Genomic DNA, 12704 nt, shown 5'->3' with positions numbered 1-12704 from the left:
GTAAAGGCGGTTGGCTGTTGTGCTGGCCACATGACACCCTCGTTAACCATAGGCCACAGAAACAGATGACTTTTACATCATCTACCCTATAGACCAGAAGGTCTGAAAGGGGAACTTTACTTTTTTGTATCAAAATAAATTTTGTTTGAAATTACTAGTATGAAGAACCACATGAATTTTAGGTAACTGATCCAAACTATTAGCTGCGATAACACTTTGAATTAATCTTTCAATTGTAAGTAGTTTAAAACCTTAATGTGTAAAGTATGTCATGCTTCATTCAGTTTTTGTTTGCACTTGTTATTTTATATAGCTAAATGATATTTTTTCTAGTTGAAACTTGGACTTCACTTCCTGGGTAATACATCACTGACTCTACGTAATCCAGCCAAACTGGATGACACTGGCTCTTATACTAGGGTATCTGTTTACATCAAGACATCTCAGCCTGAAGCTCTGCTGGTTTACGTTGGAGATAATCTTTTAATGAGATCGGTAAATGTTACATTCTTTCCTCTCAAACAAATTCTTGCCTCTAAATTGTCTAGTTATTTTTTTTTAATAATCAATTTTGACTTTTTTTCTGTTTAGGTTAATCCATTCTGAAGATTCAGATGAGTGCAGCATTTTATAAAAGTATTTAACTTCAAACTAAAATGTGAAAAATTAGCTTCAGTCAAATTTTTTGAGTTTCATTCAGAGAAAAACAACATCCAAAATAATATAGTACTAATAAGAAAATTAAATTCTCTTTACCTGGTCTGAACATGAACAAGAATTTAATTGGCCTTCATCTTTTCAAAACAATTACTTACCATTTTTACAGTTCACATGATGCATTCATTTTTGTTTATTATACCTGAAAACAAGAATTTAAAAAAAAAAATCCTTTTTACACTTTTGATTTGTGTTATTGACTTGTTTTGTGAGTAAAGATTAAGCACATTTTTTTCAAAAAGGCCCTTTCCAACAAAAAAAATGTGGAAATCACAAGCATTTCATTTTTCTTAATCTAGGAGGATGGCCGAATAAAACGCCAGGTCGCGGATGATGTCCAGAAAGATTACCTCGCCCTGGAGATAAGAGATAGCAAAGTTGTGTTCACATTTAACCTCGGATCTGGCTCGGCCAAACTGGTCAGCAAGACAATGGTGAATAATGGGAAATGGCATCATATCATAGCTGAAAGGTAACTGGCCATCACAGTTCTCTCTTTATTACATGACAGTGTTACTGTGCCCCTTTGGATTTCCACTTCTCTTATAAAAAAATATACATGGTATTAGATAACTATATTTTCAAAATTTAATTTTCTCAACATCATTGGTAGTATTTTTGTTTACTTCTTAACAGGATTGGTAAATCTGGTAAGTTGACAATACAATCCACTGGTGCTAATGGTGATGACATTGTGGAGGGCTCATCCCCGGGAACTTCATCTGTACTGGAATTAAGTACCCACAAGTCCATTTTCCTTGTGGGAGGTGTTCCAGAGATTGCAGAGGTAAATCAAATTTAAAATTATATTAGTTCTGTAATGTAATATAGGTATTTTGTTTTTGGTACTCTGTGAAAATTATTTAATGTATGAACATTTATTATTGTATTATTCATACAATTCAGTACCTTTTTTAAAATAAAGACATTACTATTTAAATTGATAAATTTGAATAGCAGTCTTTTGCACACAAGGTTCCATTGGAGTTGACAACCGAGCCATTTAATGGAGGAATGGAAGACTTGAAGTTTGATGATGAACCAGTTGGTCTGTGGAACTTTGTGGAAGCTAAAAACAATAAAGTGGGCTATCCTCAAAGGTTAGTGATAAGTGCAGATAATTCAGAAGTGAGTCCTTGCTAAATGTGTTAATCCACAATTTAGTTTATTGTATCAGGAAATTTAATATTGCTATATTGAGACATCCTCATGCTTGCTATAGTTTATACCCAAAATAACTTATAGTTTACATTCATAGGCCTTTTTTTACAAAGCTTATATCAACTCACTCTGTCTGTCTTTCTGGCCAAAAGTCTGTACACACTATTTTTCTGACACCCAATCTTGGATCAAGCTGAAATTTTGCACAATTATTTCTTTTACCTGACAACACAAGAATCAATATACACAAAAAAAAAAACAATTAGTTAATTAACTATTGGTAATAAATTACTTTATTTGGTATCTTAAATAAGGAAAAGAAATAGCACTTGACTGAAGTGGTGGTATAAGCTGAAATAGCCCCCTTTATATTAGCCTATATCTCAGGCTTAGTGAATACAAACATGAAATAAACATTAGATAATTATACAATTGTCCATGTTCATAAACTCTTTGCTAGCAGAGTGGTTACCATGTTGGCTTAAGAAGCCTGAGAATGCTTTAGCCTACAAGTTCTGAATTCAGGTCATTCCCCTTTTTTAAAATTTATTTTTATAAATGCTTTTTTGTTGTTAGTCTCAATCTATTACAAATTTATTTACATGACTGATCCAAATGAATTGATACAAGTACACTTAATATAAGCTTTGTTTTTTTTTAAAGTATTTTTTAAATGTTTTTCTTGATTAACTTTCTTATTTACAGTATTGAATTCTCTCTTTGAGAACTTAAGGTCTATAGGACCTATCAGAAATACATTGCTCCTCTTTCACTTGTCATTGTTTTAATTGGTGTCAGCCAACATAAATATTAACTACTTTAATTGACCTTACTGATGGCAACAAAAAGACTAGTTTTTATTGCCTTTCATATTGATTTCAATTTTTTTGGCTTTTTAAATAATGATAATATTGGGGACAACTAACCTTGAAGACATCACTGAGGCCCTAAACGTATATAGTAAGGGTCTCATTACTTGTCAGTGGGAGGTGCTCTTGCAGACCTGCCACATCCTCAGAAAATTTCTCAGTGTTTTGTTTGTTTGTTTTACATGTTTCGGATGTTCCTTCAGAGTTGAAGATAGTTTACTTCCTAGTCCAAACCTCCCGCAGGACGAGGGGGGATGGGAGCGGGCAGGGTTTGAACCCTCGACCGTCGATTAATCCGAACGACAGTCCAGCGCGCAAACCGCACGACCAGGCAGCCATCAGTGGGCACTGTTAATGGGACTACAGTGAATTTTGTTTCTTATATAACAAATACAATCCTAGCAGTACCAGGGATTAGACTATTACTTCATATGCTATTTATAGGAATAATAATATATCTTTATGTATGCTCATAAAGATTTCACTTAATTTTATTTAAAGGGACTTTATGCAAGAAATATTTACAGAAGGTGTGTACTTCAATGGTCAGGGTTATGCTGCCCTGAGTAGAAACGACTTCCAGATTAGGGGCGAACGTACTCAAGTCTCATTCCAGTTCAAAACCTATGCTGCCGATGGACTTCTGTTCTACATTGGCCTCAAGGATTACTTTTCTCTGGAGCTTGCTGGTGGGCATCTTCTCTTCCGCTTTGATCTGGGAAAAGGAGCAGCTGTGGCACGCAGTAATGATGTATACAATAATGGCTCTTGGACATCTGTTAATCTGGACAGAAACTCTAAAATTGGCATCATGAGTATTAACAATGGAGTTGAAGGTGATTCTTTGTTTTGTCTGTCTTAAAATTGTAATAAATTTAGTAAAAAAAAAAGAATATTGAATATTATCAATACAAACTTTTTTTTAAAACAATTTTTGTAAACCTCTTATAGATGTTTTCACTTTTGCTTTAATGGTTGTCTTCGGCTTTAAGTATATTCTACCATATAGGTTATTAAAGCAATATTAATTAGATGGTTATACAACAATAAAGAAAAGTTTAATTAAACTATGTAGCAGTTGAGAAATGTTGCACTCCTCATTTTGTTTTTGTCGAATTGTGTGATTTTTTTCAGTCTTAAATATTTTTACACTTTATTTGTAATATTCATCTCGACAGATATCCGAGTAGAGTCAAAAGGAAACTTGAAAACACTTGAGATTGGAGAGGATATTTATATTGGTGGCATAGATAATGCAGTGGTTCCACCAAGGTTAGATTACATTTATTATTTCTGACTAAATTTTTTTTTTTAATGATTTTTTTCTATTTAGATGAATTAGTAATCATTTTTAATATTTGATGAACCATCTTATAAAGTAATTTTGAGCTTAAGACTTATGAATTGAAGTGTTGCTTACTACAAAATAAAGAAACAAAAACTTAGGAAAAAATAAACATCATGATCAAAGCTATTAAACTAATGAGGATTGCCTAGTAATATATAAGTGTACTCCTGGTTGTATTAATTTTTCAATATGATTTATTTTACACAAACTTTTGAGTGTAATTTGACTTCATGGATAATTTGGATTCTCGTATCTCTTAAAAGAAACCTTAAAGGGGGTTCACTAATCTCTGTGGAGAGAAAGCTTGTCACCTTTTTTTCTAACTCTAAGTAAGATAATGCCATTAGAGAATGGAATGGATGGCCTGAATCAGCCAGGAAAACCAATGACTTAGCAGAGTTTAAGTCACCGATTAACATGCATGGCTAGATTGACACATCAAATACATAGGACATAACTATCTGCTTTTTTTTTTTATAGTAACCTCTTTAACCTATATGAAGATAGGGCCTCAATTGCTGTAATAATTTGTTTTGATTTTTTTTTTCAACTTTATGAAGTTTTTCACAATTTTTTATGTCACTCTGTATTTGTAGTCTATTTGATTTTTAATCATCAGTTTTAAATAAAAAAAGCATAACCATGAATGCATTATGAGTCTTAAGTTAATCTTTTAACCTTCAGTTCTTAGCATGTTTTGTTTTTATTAGATATTAATTTGGAAAAAAATTAGTACATATATAAATATTAGAGAAAAATTGGACTTTGTACAAAAATAGTAATTTCTTTAAGGGGGAAACATTTTTACATTTGTTTTTAATACTTTGTCATTAGGCTGTAGCTCCAAACACCTAATCCAACTAAACAATTGTAGGCATAATGCCAAACTTGAATAACTCAATAAACTTTTTAAACAAAACTAAATTTAACTTTTGTTAACAGTATGTACACATCTTTCAACTTCAATGGAAATACGTATGTTGAAACAAAAGAGAATTCAAACAAAATACAACTCACTCTAAAAAATACACATCTTTCTGTCACTCTCTTGCTTTTTTCCCCACGTTAACTTTCACTCCCCAGTTATCATAACAACTACGACAGACTCCCTCATGGTTACATCAGAATCTACTGAGCTAATAGACACTAAGTATCTTCCATAGTTTTTGTTTTATCATGGTTACATCAGAATCTATTCAGCTAATAGACACTAAGTATCTACCATTGTTTTTTTCTCATTGTTACATCAGAATCTACTGAGCTAATAGAAACTAAGTATCTTCCATAGTTTTTCTCCTGGTTACATCAGAATCTACTGAGCTAATAGAAACTAAGTATCTTCCATAGTTTTTTTATCATGGTTACATCAGAATCTATTCAGCTAATAGAAACTAAGTATCTTCCATAGTTTTTCTACTGGTTACATCCATAAGAGCTGACTTTTAATTCATGTCAATTCATCATGACCATCAGGGAGATGACTACCACATCATTTGAAGGATGTTTGAAAAACTTCAATCTTGGTACATTAAATCTGAATCCAATGAAAAACAAAAGATCAAAGGGACTAATCAAAGGCTGTGTTGAAAAGGTTGGTCTACTTATCCTGTCAGTTGTGAGTTGTTCACGTTTTGAGTAGTTTTTTTTTTTTAGAATTCGCTATGTATTTTATAGACACATGCAAAAAATATTTAGAGATTGTTTTGAAAGGTTTTCTTCTGCATTGTGTATTTGTGACAAAGAGGTGTACTATCAAAGATGAAACTTCTTATTTGTCCTCATCTGCTTCAAATAGATGCAACAGCTGATAGTAGTTTACTGAATGAGCTTCCTTCATCTGTGTTTTCAGATTGCACGCATAGTAACATTCCCAGCCAGTAAATCTGGATACATTGCTCTCAAACCTGTGTCTATAGGATCCATGTTTGATGTTACATTCAAGATAAAAACAAAAGAAATCAATGGACTTTTATTATTTGCGTCAGATCTTTCTCAGGTAAGCAGACATTGAATTAGATTAAATAAATCTTTTTTTTTTCCTCAATAAGTTTTTAAAAAAGAGTAGTTCAGGATGTTTCAAATTCAAATTTAATCTTACTGATTGAATATTATCACATTATGGTTTAGAAATTAAATTAAATATCATTGAATAAATTATTAAAAAATCCAACAAAGCATGTGTGCTTATAAAGTTGTTGTTTTTCAAAGCAAACAAGAACCTAACTAAAAGGCTATATAACATTGGAAGGAACAATATTTGATTAGAGTAACACCATAGATAAAGTCATTTAACTTAAAGACACTCCAAGAACAGAAGAATAAAAGTAAAGCAGCATTAATAGATAAAACACTGAACTTACTAAATTGAAGAGAATTTAATAAAATAAACAAAAAAGTATTCATAGAATCCCCAAATTGATGGAGTTATTAAAGAATCAAACACAGCAAGGGAGTTTATTAGAAGAAAGTTTTACAAATCAAACAAGAACATAAAACTATAATGCTATTTAACCTTGCTTAGTACAATATTTGAATATGCTACCTCAGTTTGAGACCCTCCAAATAAAGAAACTAGAGGAGACAAGAAGTCTATCAGTGAGATTTATAACAAATGAACATTCACAGTTGACTAGAGGAACATCATTAATCAAATATACACACTTCAGGACAGAAATCCACACAAGAAAGTGATAAAAATCCATTAAAAAATCACTAACCAATTTACTCAGACACAAAGATAAAGATGATCTCCTGTGCTAGGAAAATGTACAAGTGCTTCATTTTCCCAAGTACCATCAGAGCCAGGAAAAAGTTGTCTAAATCAGCTACAAAAACAAAAGTAGATATTAAGCAAAGACAAGCAGACACAAACACTCTTTTGTTCCCCTGGCAATCAATTCATGAAATAGAAATTATCTGATATAAACGTTACACCTGTAAATTATGAGTGAATCTGGTGTGAATGTATATTTTGGTTTTCTATAGTTATTATGTTTTGTTTGGTGTAATGCACAAATTGTAAGACAAATTTCCTTATGGATAAAAAGATTATTGTTATTAGATGACTCATGGATACATTTATGAAACTTTAAACTTCTTTTTTGAAGTAACTTCTGTAATTTAATAAGAAAGATTTAAAGAAAAATGCACATATATATATATATATATATATATATATATATATATATATATATATATATATATATATATATATATATATATATATATATATATATATATATATATATCCATATATAATTCATACTTCTTTCCTTATCATTATTGGAGCATAAAATGGGTTGCCTGAATCAGCCAAGAAAGCTAAAGACTTTTTTAATTCTCAAACAATCTTCTTGTTTAGTTCGATCCCCTTGTAATGTTCTTGTTTATAGGAACATCTACACTATGTATAACAATATTAAAGTAAGCTTCTTTATTTGAAAAGGTTAAAAATGCAAGAAATGTTTGTTATTATTGAGAGCAAGTGGACAAGTCTTAAAGTACTTAATATAAATTAAAATACATTTAAAATATAAATATATATTAAGTTCAAATCTTAGTAAATCACCTTAGGATTCTTACTTTTGGATTTTTAGTCTACAAAGTCTCAAGTGTAAATTGTTTTCTGTAATAGAGCAATGTGTTTGCTGTGGTCATGTCTGAGGGACAAATTAAAGTTGTAGAGACAGCCAACAATGAAGAATCCCAACTGGCAAGTTTGCCTTTCACCTACAATGATGGCAAGTGGCACTATATATCAATCATGAAGATGGGAAGAGAGTAAGTAGACCATAGATTTTGTTATAAAATAAATAAATAGATGAGTCAATGTTGATTCGATTTAAAGATATAATGTCAATATTGGATGGTTTGAAGATATAATGTCTAGATGTGAATGATTTAAACATATACTGTCAAGATTGAAATGATTGAAAGGTAATGTCAAGATTGGAATGATTTAAATTTATATACAAGATTGAAATGAATGAAAGCTATAATATCAAGATTGGAATGATTTAAAAGTATAATGTTAAGTGGAATGATATAAATATATATGTCAAGATTGGAATGATTTCAAGATGTAATGTCAAGGTTGGAATGATTTAAATATATATGTCAAGATTGGAATGATTTCAAGATGTAATGTCAAGGTTGAAATGATTTAAATATATATGTCAAGATGGGAATGATTAAAGGTATAATGTTAAGATTGGAATGATTTAAAGATATAATGTCAAAATTGCAATGATTTAAAGATATAATGTCAAGATTGGAATGATTTAAAGATATAATGTCTAGATGTGAATGAGTTAAACATATAGGCCTACTGTCAAGATTGGAATGATTTAAATATATATGTCAAGGTAGGAGTGATTGAAAGATGTAATGTCAAGATTGGAATGATTTAAATATATATGTCAAGATGGGAATGATTAAAGGTATAATGTTAAGATTGGAATGATTTAAAGATATAATGTCAAAATTGCAATGATTTAAAGATATAATGTCAAGATTGGAATGATTTAAAGATATAATGTCTAGATGTGAATGAGTTAAACATATAGGCCTACTGTCAAGATTGGAATGATTTAAATATATATGTCAAGATAGGAGTGATTGAAAGATGTAATGTCAAGATTGGAATGATTTAAATATATATGTCAAGATGGGAATGATTAAAGGTATAATGTTAAGATTGGAATGATTTAAAGATATAATGTCAAAATTGCAATGAAAAAAAAAATACTTGTGTTTTTTTTGTGTGTGTAAATGAATCCATAAATGAAATGGCTTGTTGATGCTTAAAATATTTGTATTAGAGTTAGTGTCATTAATGCTGCTTTGCTTATATGAAGGTTGTCTATGAGCATTGATGACACCAATGTAGTGAACTACAGCACTGGCCCTGAGCAAATTGATCTTGACACAGCTATCTATCTTGGAGGTCTGCCTTCCTCTGTGACCGCAACCTCTGTACTAGTCAGTGATATGCCAGGTTTCTTAGGGTGCATTGGTGACATTACAATCAATAAAAAGTAAGTTGAAATTTGAATTATCACATTATGTGCACATGTTTATTTAAGAGCAACAATATTTAATTATCTTTGAAATTAGGGCTTGCTAAAATAAAGATTATACTGATATCACTATATCATATCTTTAGATTTCAGAACTTGGCTAACCTAAAAGAAAGTAAAGGAATATCTTTGACTGACTGCCCAGTAGAAAGAGCAGGTAAAAAGAATTTTTAGTTTCATTGTGTTGTGTATTTATGTTTCTTTTGTGTTGTGAACTGATCTGTACTGGTGTGTTGAACTGGCTTGGTGTCTTGTGTGTTTTTTCACTTTACCTTTACCCATCCCTTAGTCTGTTGGACTGTTGGGGCACCAGGCAAGACTTGTCGACCATCTTTCTCCATTCCTCCCTTTTTTTTTGCCTTGTTTAGAACCTCTCTCAATGGCCGACATTCTTTAATGTTGTCCTCCCATCGCTTTTTCTGTCTGCCTCTTCTTCTTTTTCCTGGCACTGTTCCCTGAAGGAAGGTCTTGTAATGTGGCCATAGGTTTTAAGCTTTCGTCTTTTTACAATAGTGTTTACTGTGTTATTATGAACTGTTTTATCATTCTTGTGTAATAAAGACATGTCTTCGCAGTGTTTTATGAGGGTACTACACCTTGTCAATAAAATTCATTTTTTAGGCCTATATAGTAAGCTAATAGAAACATCAGATTTAGTTAATATGTATATATATAATACAGATAAGATATTCAAATTCAGTTTAGAATATTTTGAGGTTGTATATGTGGATATGTGATAAAAATATCATATTTGCTGTACACCTTTTTTTTTCCCAGATTTAACTCCGGTTCGTACATGTGCCTTGCCAGCTACAAGAAGTGACAACAGGACAATAGATAGTACTGCAGGAACTAGATATGGACTGACCATTAGCAGCCGATCAGAATATTTGAATTTGGGTCCGAAATTGAGACTTGGGTAAGTGTGATCTAGTCTACATTGCATTCTTAGGAAGGGCTGTCTGGAGATAAAATATTTTTTTACAAATCTTATAAGCTTAAATCAACTCACTCTGTCTGTCTGGTAAAAAACAAGTTTGTACAAGTTATTTCTCTGACTCCCAATTTCGGATCAGGCTGAAATTTTGTCTTGTTACATTTCAGGCCCAATACAATCATAGCTACATTTAGAACATCAGCACCTGATGGCGTTATCTTTTACACCTCTGACAAGAAACATGTCGATCATCTTACTATCTTCATGCTCAAAGGGAAAGTATTCTTTGGATTTGACTTTGGAAGTGGACCTGCCTCTATGTCCAGCACAGAGACCTATAATGATAATGAATGGCACATTGTAAGTAAATTTTTTTTTATTTTGTTTTTATTGTTGTTGTCCACCATCAGTCAAAACTCATCTCATAGAGCACTTTTATGTTACTGTTGGGCCCTATCCAGGAGAAATATTCCTATCTACATGCAATACAAGTGTGATTTGTTTGGGTGATAGAAGAACCAGTCCTTTTTTTCATTGACTTGTCTTTTTTTTCATGGTTGAGCTTTTTCTAAAGCTTTTTTTATTTATCACCCCCCTCTTTCCCCCTGTCTAGGGTTATGTCTAACCCTAACCCAGTAATCAATGTCACCTGTTTTGTGAGCCTGTTAGATTATGCCCACATAACAGAACTAATCTATATCTATGCGAAGCGGATTTCATGAGGCCCAGTTCGGGTAAGGATACGGATAATAAGTGAAATTTAAGAGTTTGTATTAGAAAAACAAATTCATTTTTGCATTTTATTCATTCTTTACTATGTACAGAATTACTTTACGAGCCTTACGTGTCATACAGTATATCATAAAAATTCTGTTTCCTACATAGCTCAATAGCAAGAATTACCAAATGTTTCAATCTATCTATGAGAATTGTTGACCTCAAATAATTCTTCATTAGTTTGAGGGGTGAGAAGCTTTTTTCACTAGATTCCACAATTGCGGGTATTGCATAATGCCGTTTTTTTCTTATCACGCGTAGGATTGGTGTTTTTCATATTGAATGACACCCCAAAATATATCAGGAAATTTGTATGAGTTTTCAAAAGATTTTAATAATTTCAGACATTTCCAGGACTTTTTGTATATTTTGCAATTTCAGATTTCCTGGAGCTCATGGTAAATCAGAAGGCCGCGGGAAATCTGATATAAGTTATAAAATGGTTTAATTTAATAATTTTCACCTAAAATTAGCGCAGATCCTATGAAAGTGTGGGGCCCACTGTGGTCACATCGGTTGCAGTGGTCTTAGGCCGGCCCTGAAAAATATTGGCGTATGCTACGCCGTGGGTTGACTAGCTGAATGCAAATGCTAAAATGTCTTCAATTTTAAATAAAATACAAGCCATTCTTTGTTTCCTGCAGTTATGCAGTTTGTTAAATCTCTTGACCATCATACTTTTTACATTAATGACTTACCTTTTTCACTAACATTTGTTCCCATAACTCAATTTTCACTAACATTTGTTCCCATAACTCAATTTTCACTCAATTAAACACTTGTTCCCACAGCTTTGATAGTTTGTTTGTAAAATGTTTGAAATGTTTCGGATGTTCCTTCAGAGTTGAAGATAATTACTTCCTAGTCCAAACCTCCTGCAGGATGACGGGGGATGGGAGCGGGCGGGGTTTGAACCCGGGACCATCGATAAATCTGAACGACAGTCCAGCGTGCAAACCGCACGACCAGGCAGCCATCCTAGACTTAATCTCTACATAAAACTTTAATAAGGGCAGAATCTCCTGTGACTAAAAAAAATGCCAGTTCTGAAGCAAAAACTTTGCTTTTTAGCCACTTTGAAGCAGCGTCACCAGAGTTTTCTTGTGCATTCCTTGGTCTTAGTTAAAGAGATCCATAATATATTATTATTATAGCTTTTATATAGCGCTACTTTCATGCTTATAGCATGCTCAGAGCGCTTTTGGTCCAATCTCATATATGTTCCAAAAGCTTATGTAGCTCTTAGACCTACTCTTTTCATAAGCTTATTTGGATTTGTTTCTTTTCTTAACTTTTGCCTCAAGTTTTTATCTGTTCTCATTTCCAGGTGAAAGTTGTTCGAAGAGGTAAAGAAGGATCACTGTTCATAGATGGAAAGTTTATAATTAAAGGTTCGAGTGAGAAAACATTAAAAACACTTAATGTTATCGATCCATCATTTGTTGGAGGACTTCCAGAAAATGAGATTAGAAATGCTTTACGAAATTTGAAGGTAAATATGCAGTAGACCTTATCTTATTTTTATCAAATGAATGACTTGTTGATTCCAGAAGCTATGAATAAAACAAGGTTACAAAGACAGTTTGTGTGGAAACACTAACTCAAAATCAGCCCCTGAGTTGGTCCACCCAGGCAGGTAAGAAGGCAGGTTTCAATATTTTCAGAAAGAACATCAGAATGAAATTCTATCAAAGACAAATGACAGAGAAGAATGGAGAAAGAAGGTTGACAGATCTTGTGTAGTGCCCAGCAGAAGACCAAAGGATAGGTGAAATTGAATGTGAAGTTAGATGTGAACCTGGCCTAACTGATGTCTT

At 32.2% G+C, this 12704-nt stretch overlaps 1 protein-coding gene across 2 annotated transcripts in view; it reads left to right on the top strand.

Moving 5' to 3' along the window:
- LOC106062273 (laminin subunit alpha-like) overlaps positions 1-12704 on the top strand; it is an 86838-nt gene that overhangs the window by 69560 nt on the left and 4574 nt on the right. Inside the window, exons 58-71 of one of the 2 annotated variants that reach the window (XM_056028437.1) lie at positions 334-495; positions 1017-1189; positions 1354-1504; positions 1675-1817; positions 3249-3583; positions 3926-4019; positions 5569-5686; positions 5945-6091; positions 7730-7875; positions 8952-9131; positions 9260-9330; positions 9951-10092; positions 10278-10470; positions 12215-12379. In XM_056028437.1, the coding sequence (XP_055884412.1) occupies positions 334-495; positions 1017-1189; positions 1354-1504; positions 1675-1817; positions 3249-3583; positions 3926-4019; positions 5569-5686; positions 5945-6091; positions 7730-7875; positions 8952-9131; positions 9260-9330; positions 9951-10092; positions 10278-10470; positions 12215-12379 (2220 nt within the window). The remainder of the gene's footprint in view (positions 1-333; positions 496-1016; positions 1190-1353; positions 1505-1674; positions 1818-3248; positions 3584-3925; positions 4020-5568; positions 5687-5944; positions 6092-7729; positions 7876-8951; positions 9132-9259; positions 9331-9950; positions 10093-10277; positions 10471-12214; positions 12380-12704) is intronic. The other variant, XM_056028438.1, reaches the window with a different exon arrangement.

Source organism: Biomphalaria glabrata, chromosome 5 (genome assembly GCF_947242115.1).
Source record: "Biomphalaria glabrata chromosome 5, xgBioGlab47.1, whole genome shotgun sequence".
In the NCBI taxonomy this organism is placed as follows: domain Eukaryota; kingdom Metazoa; phylum Mollusca; class Gastropoda; family Planorbidae; genus Biomphalaria; species Biomphalaria glabrata.
This window is presented reverse-complemented; position numbering and strand designations above follow the sequence as displayed.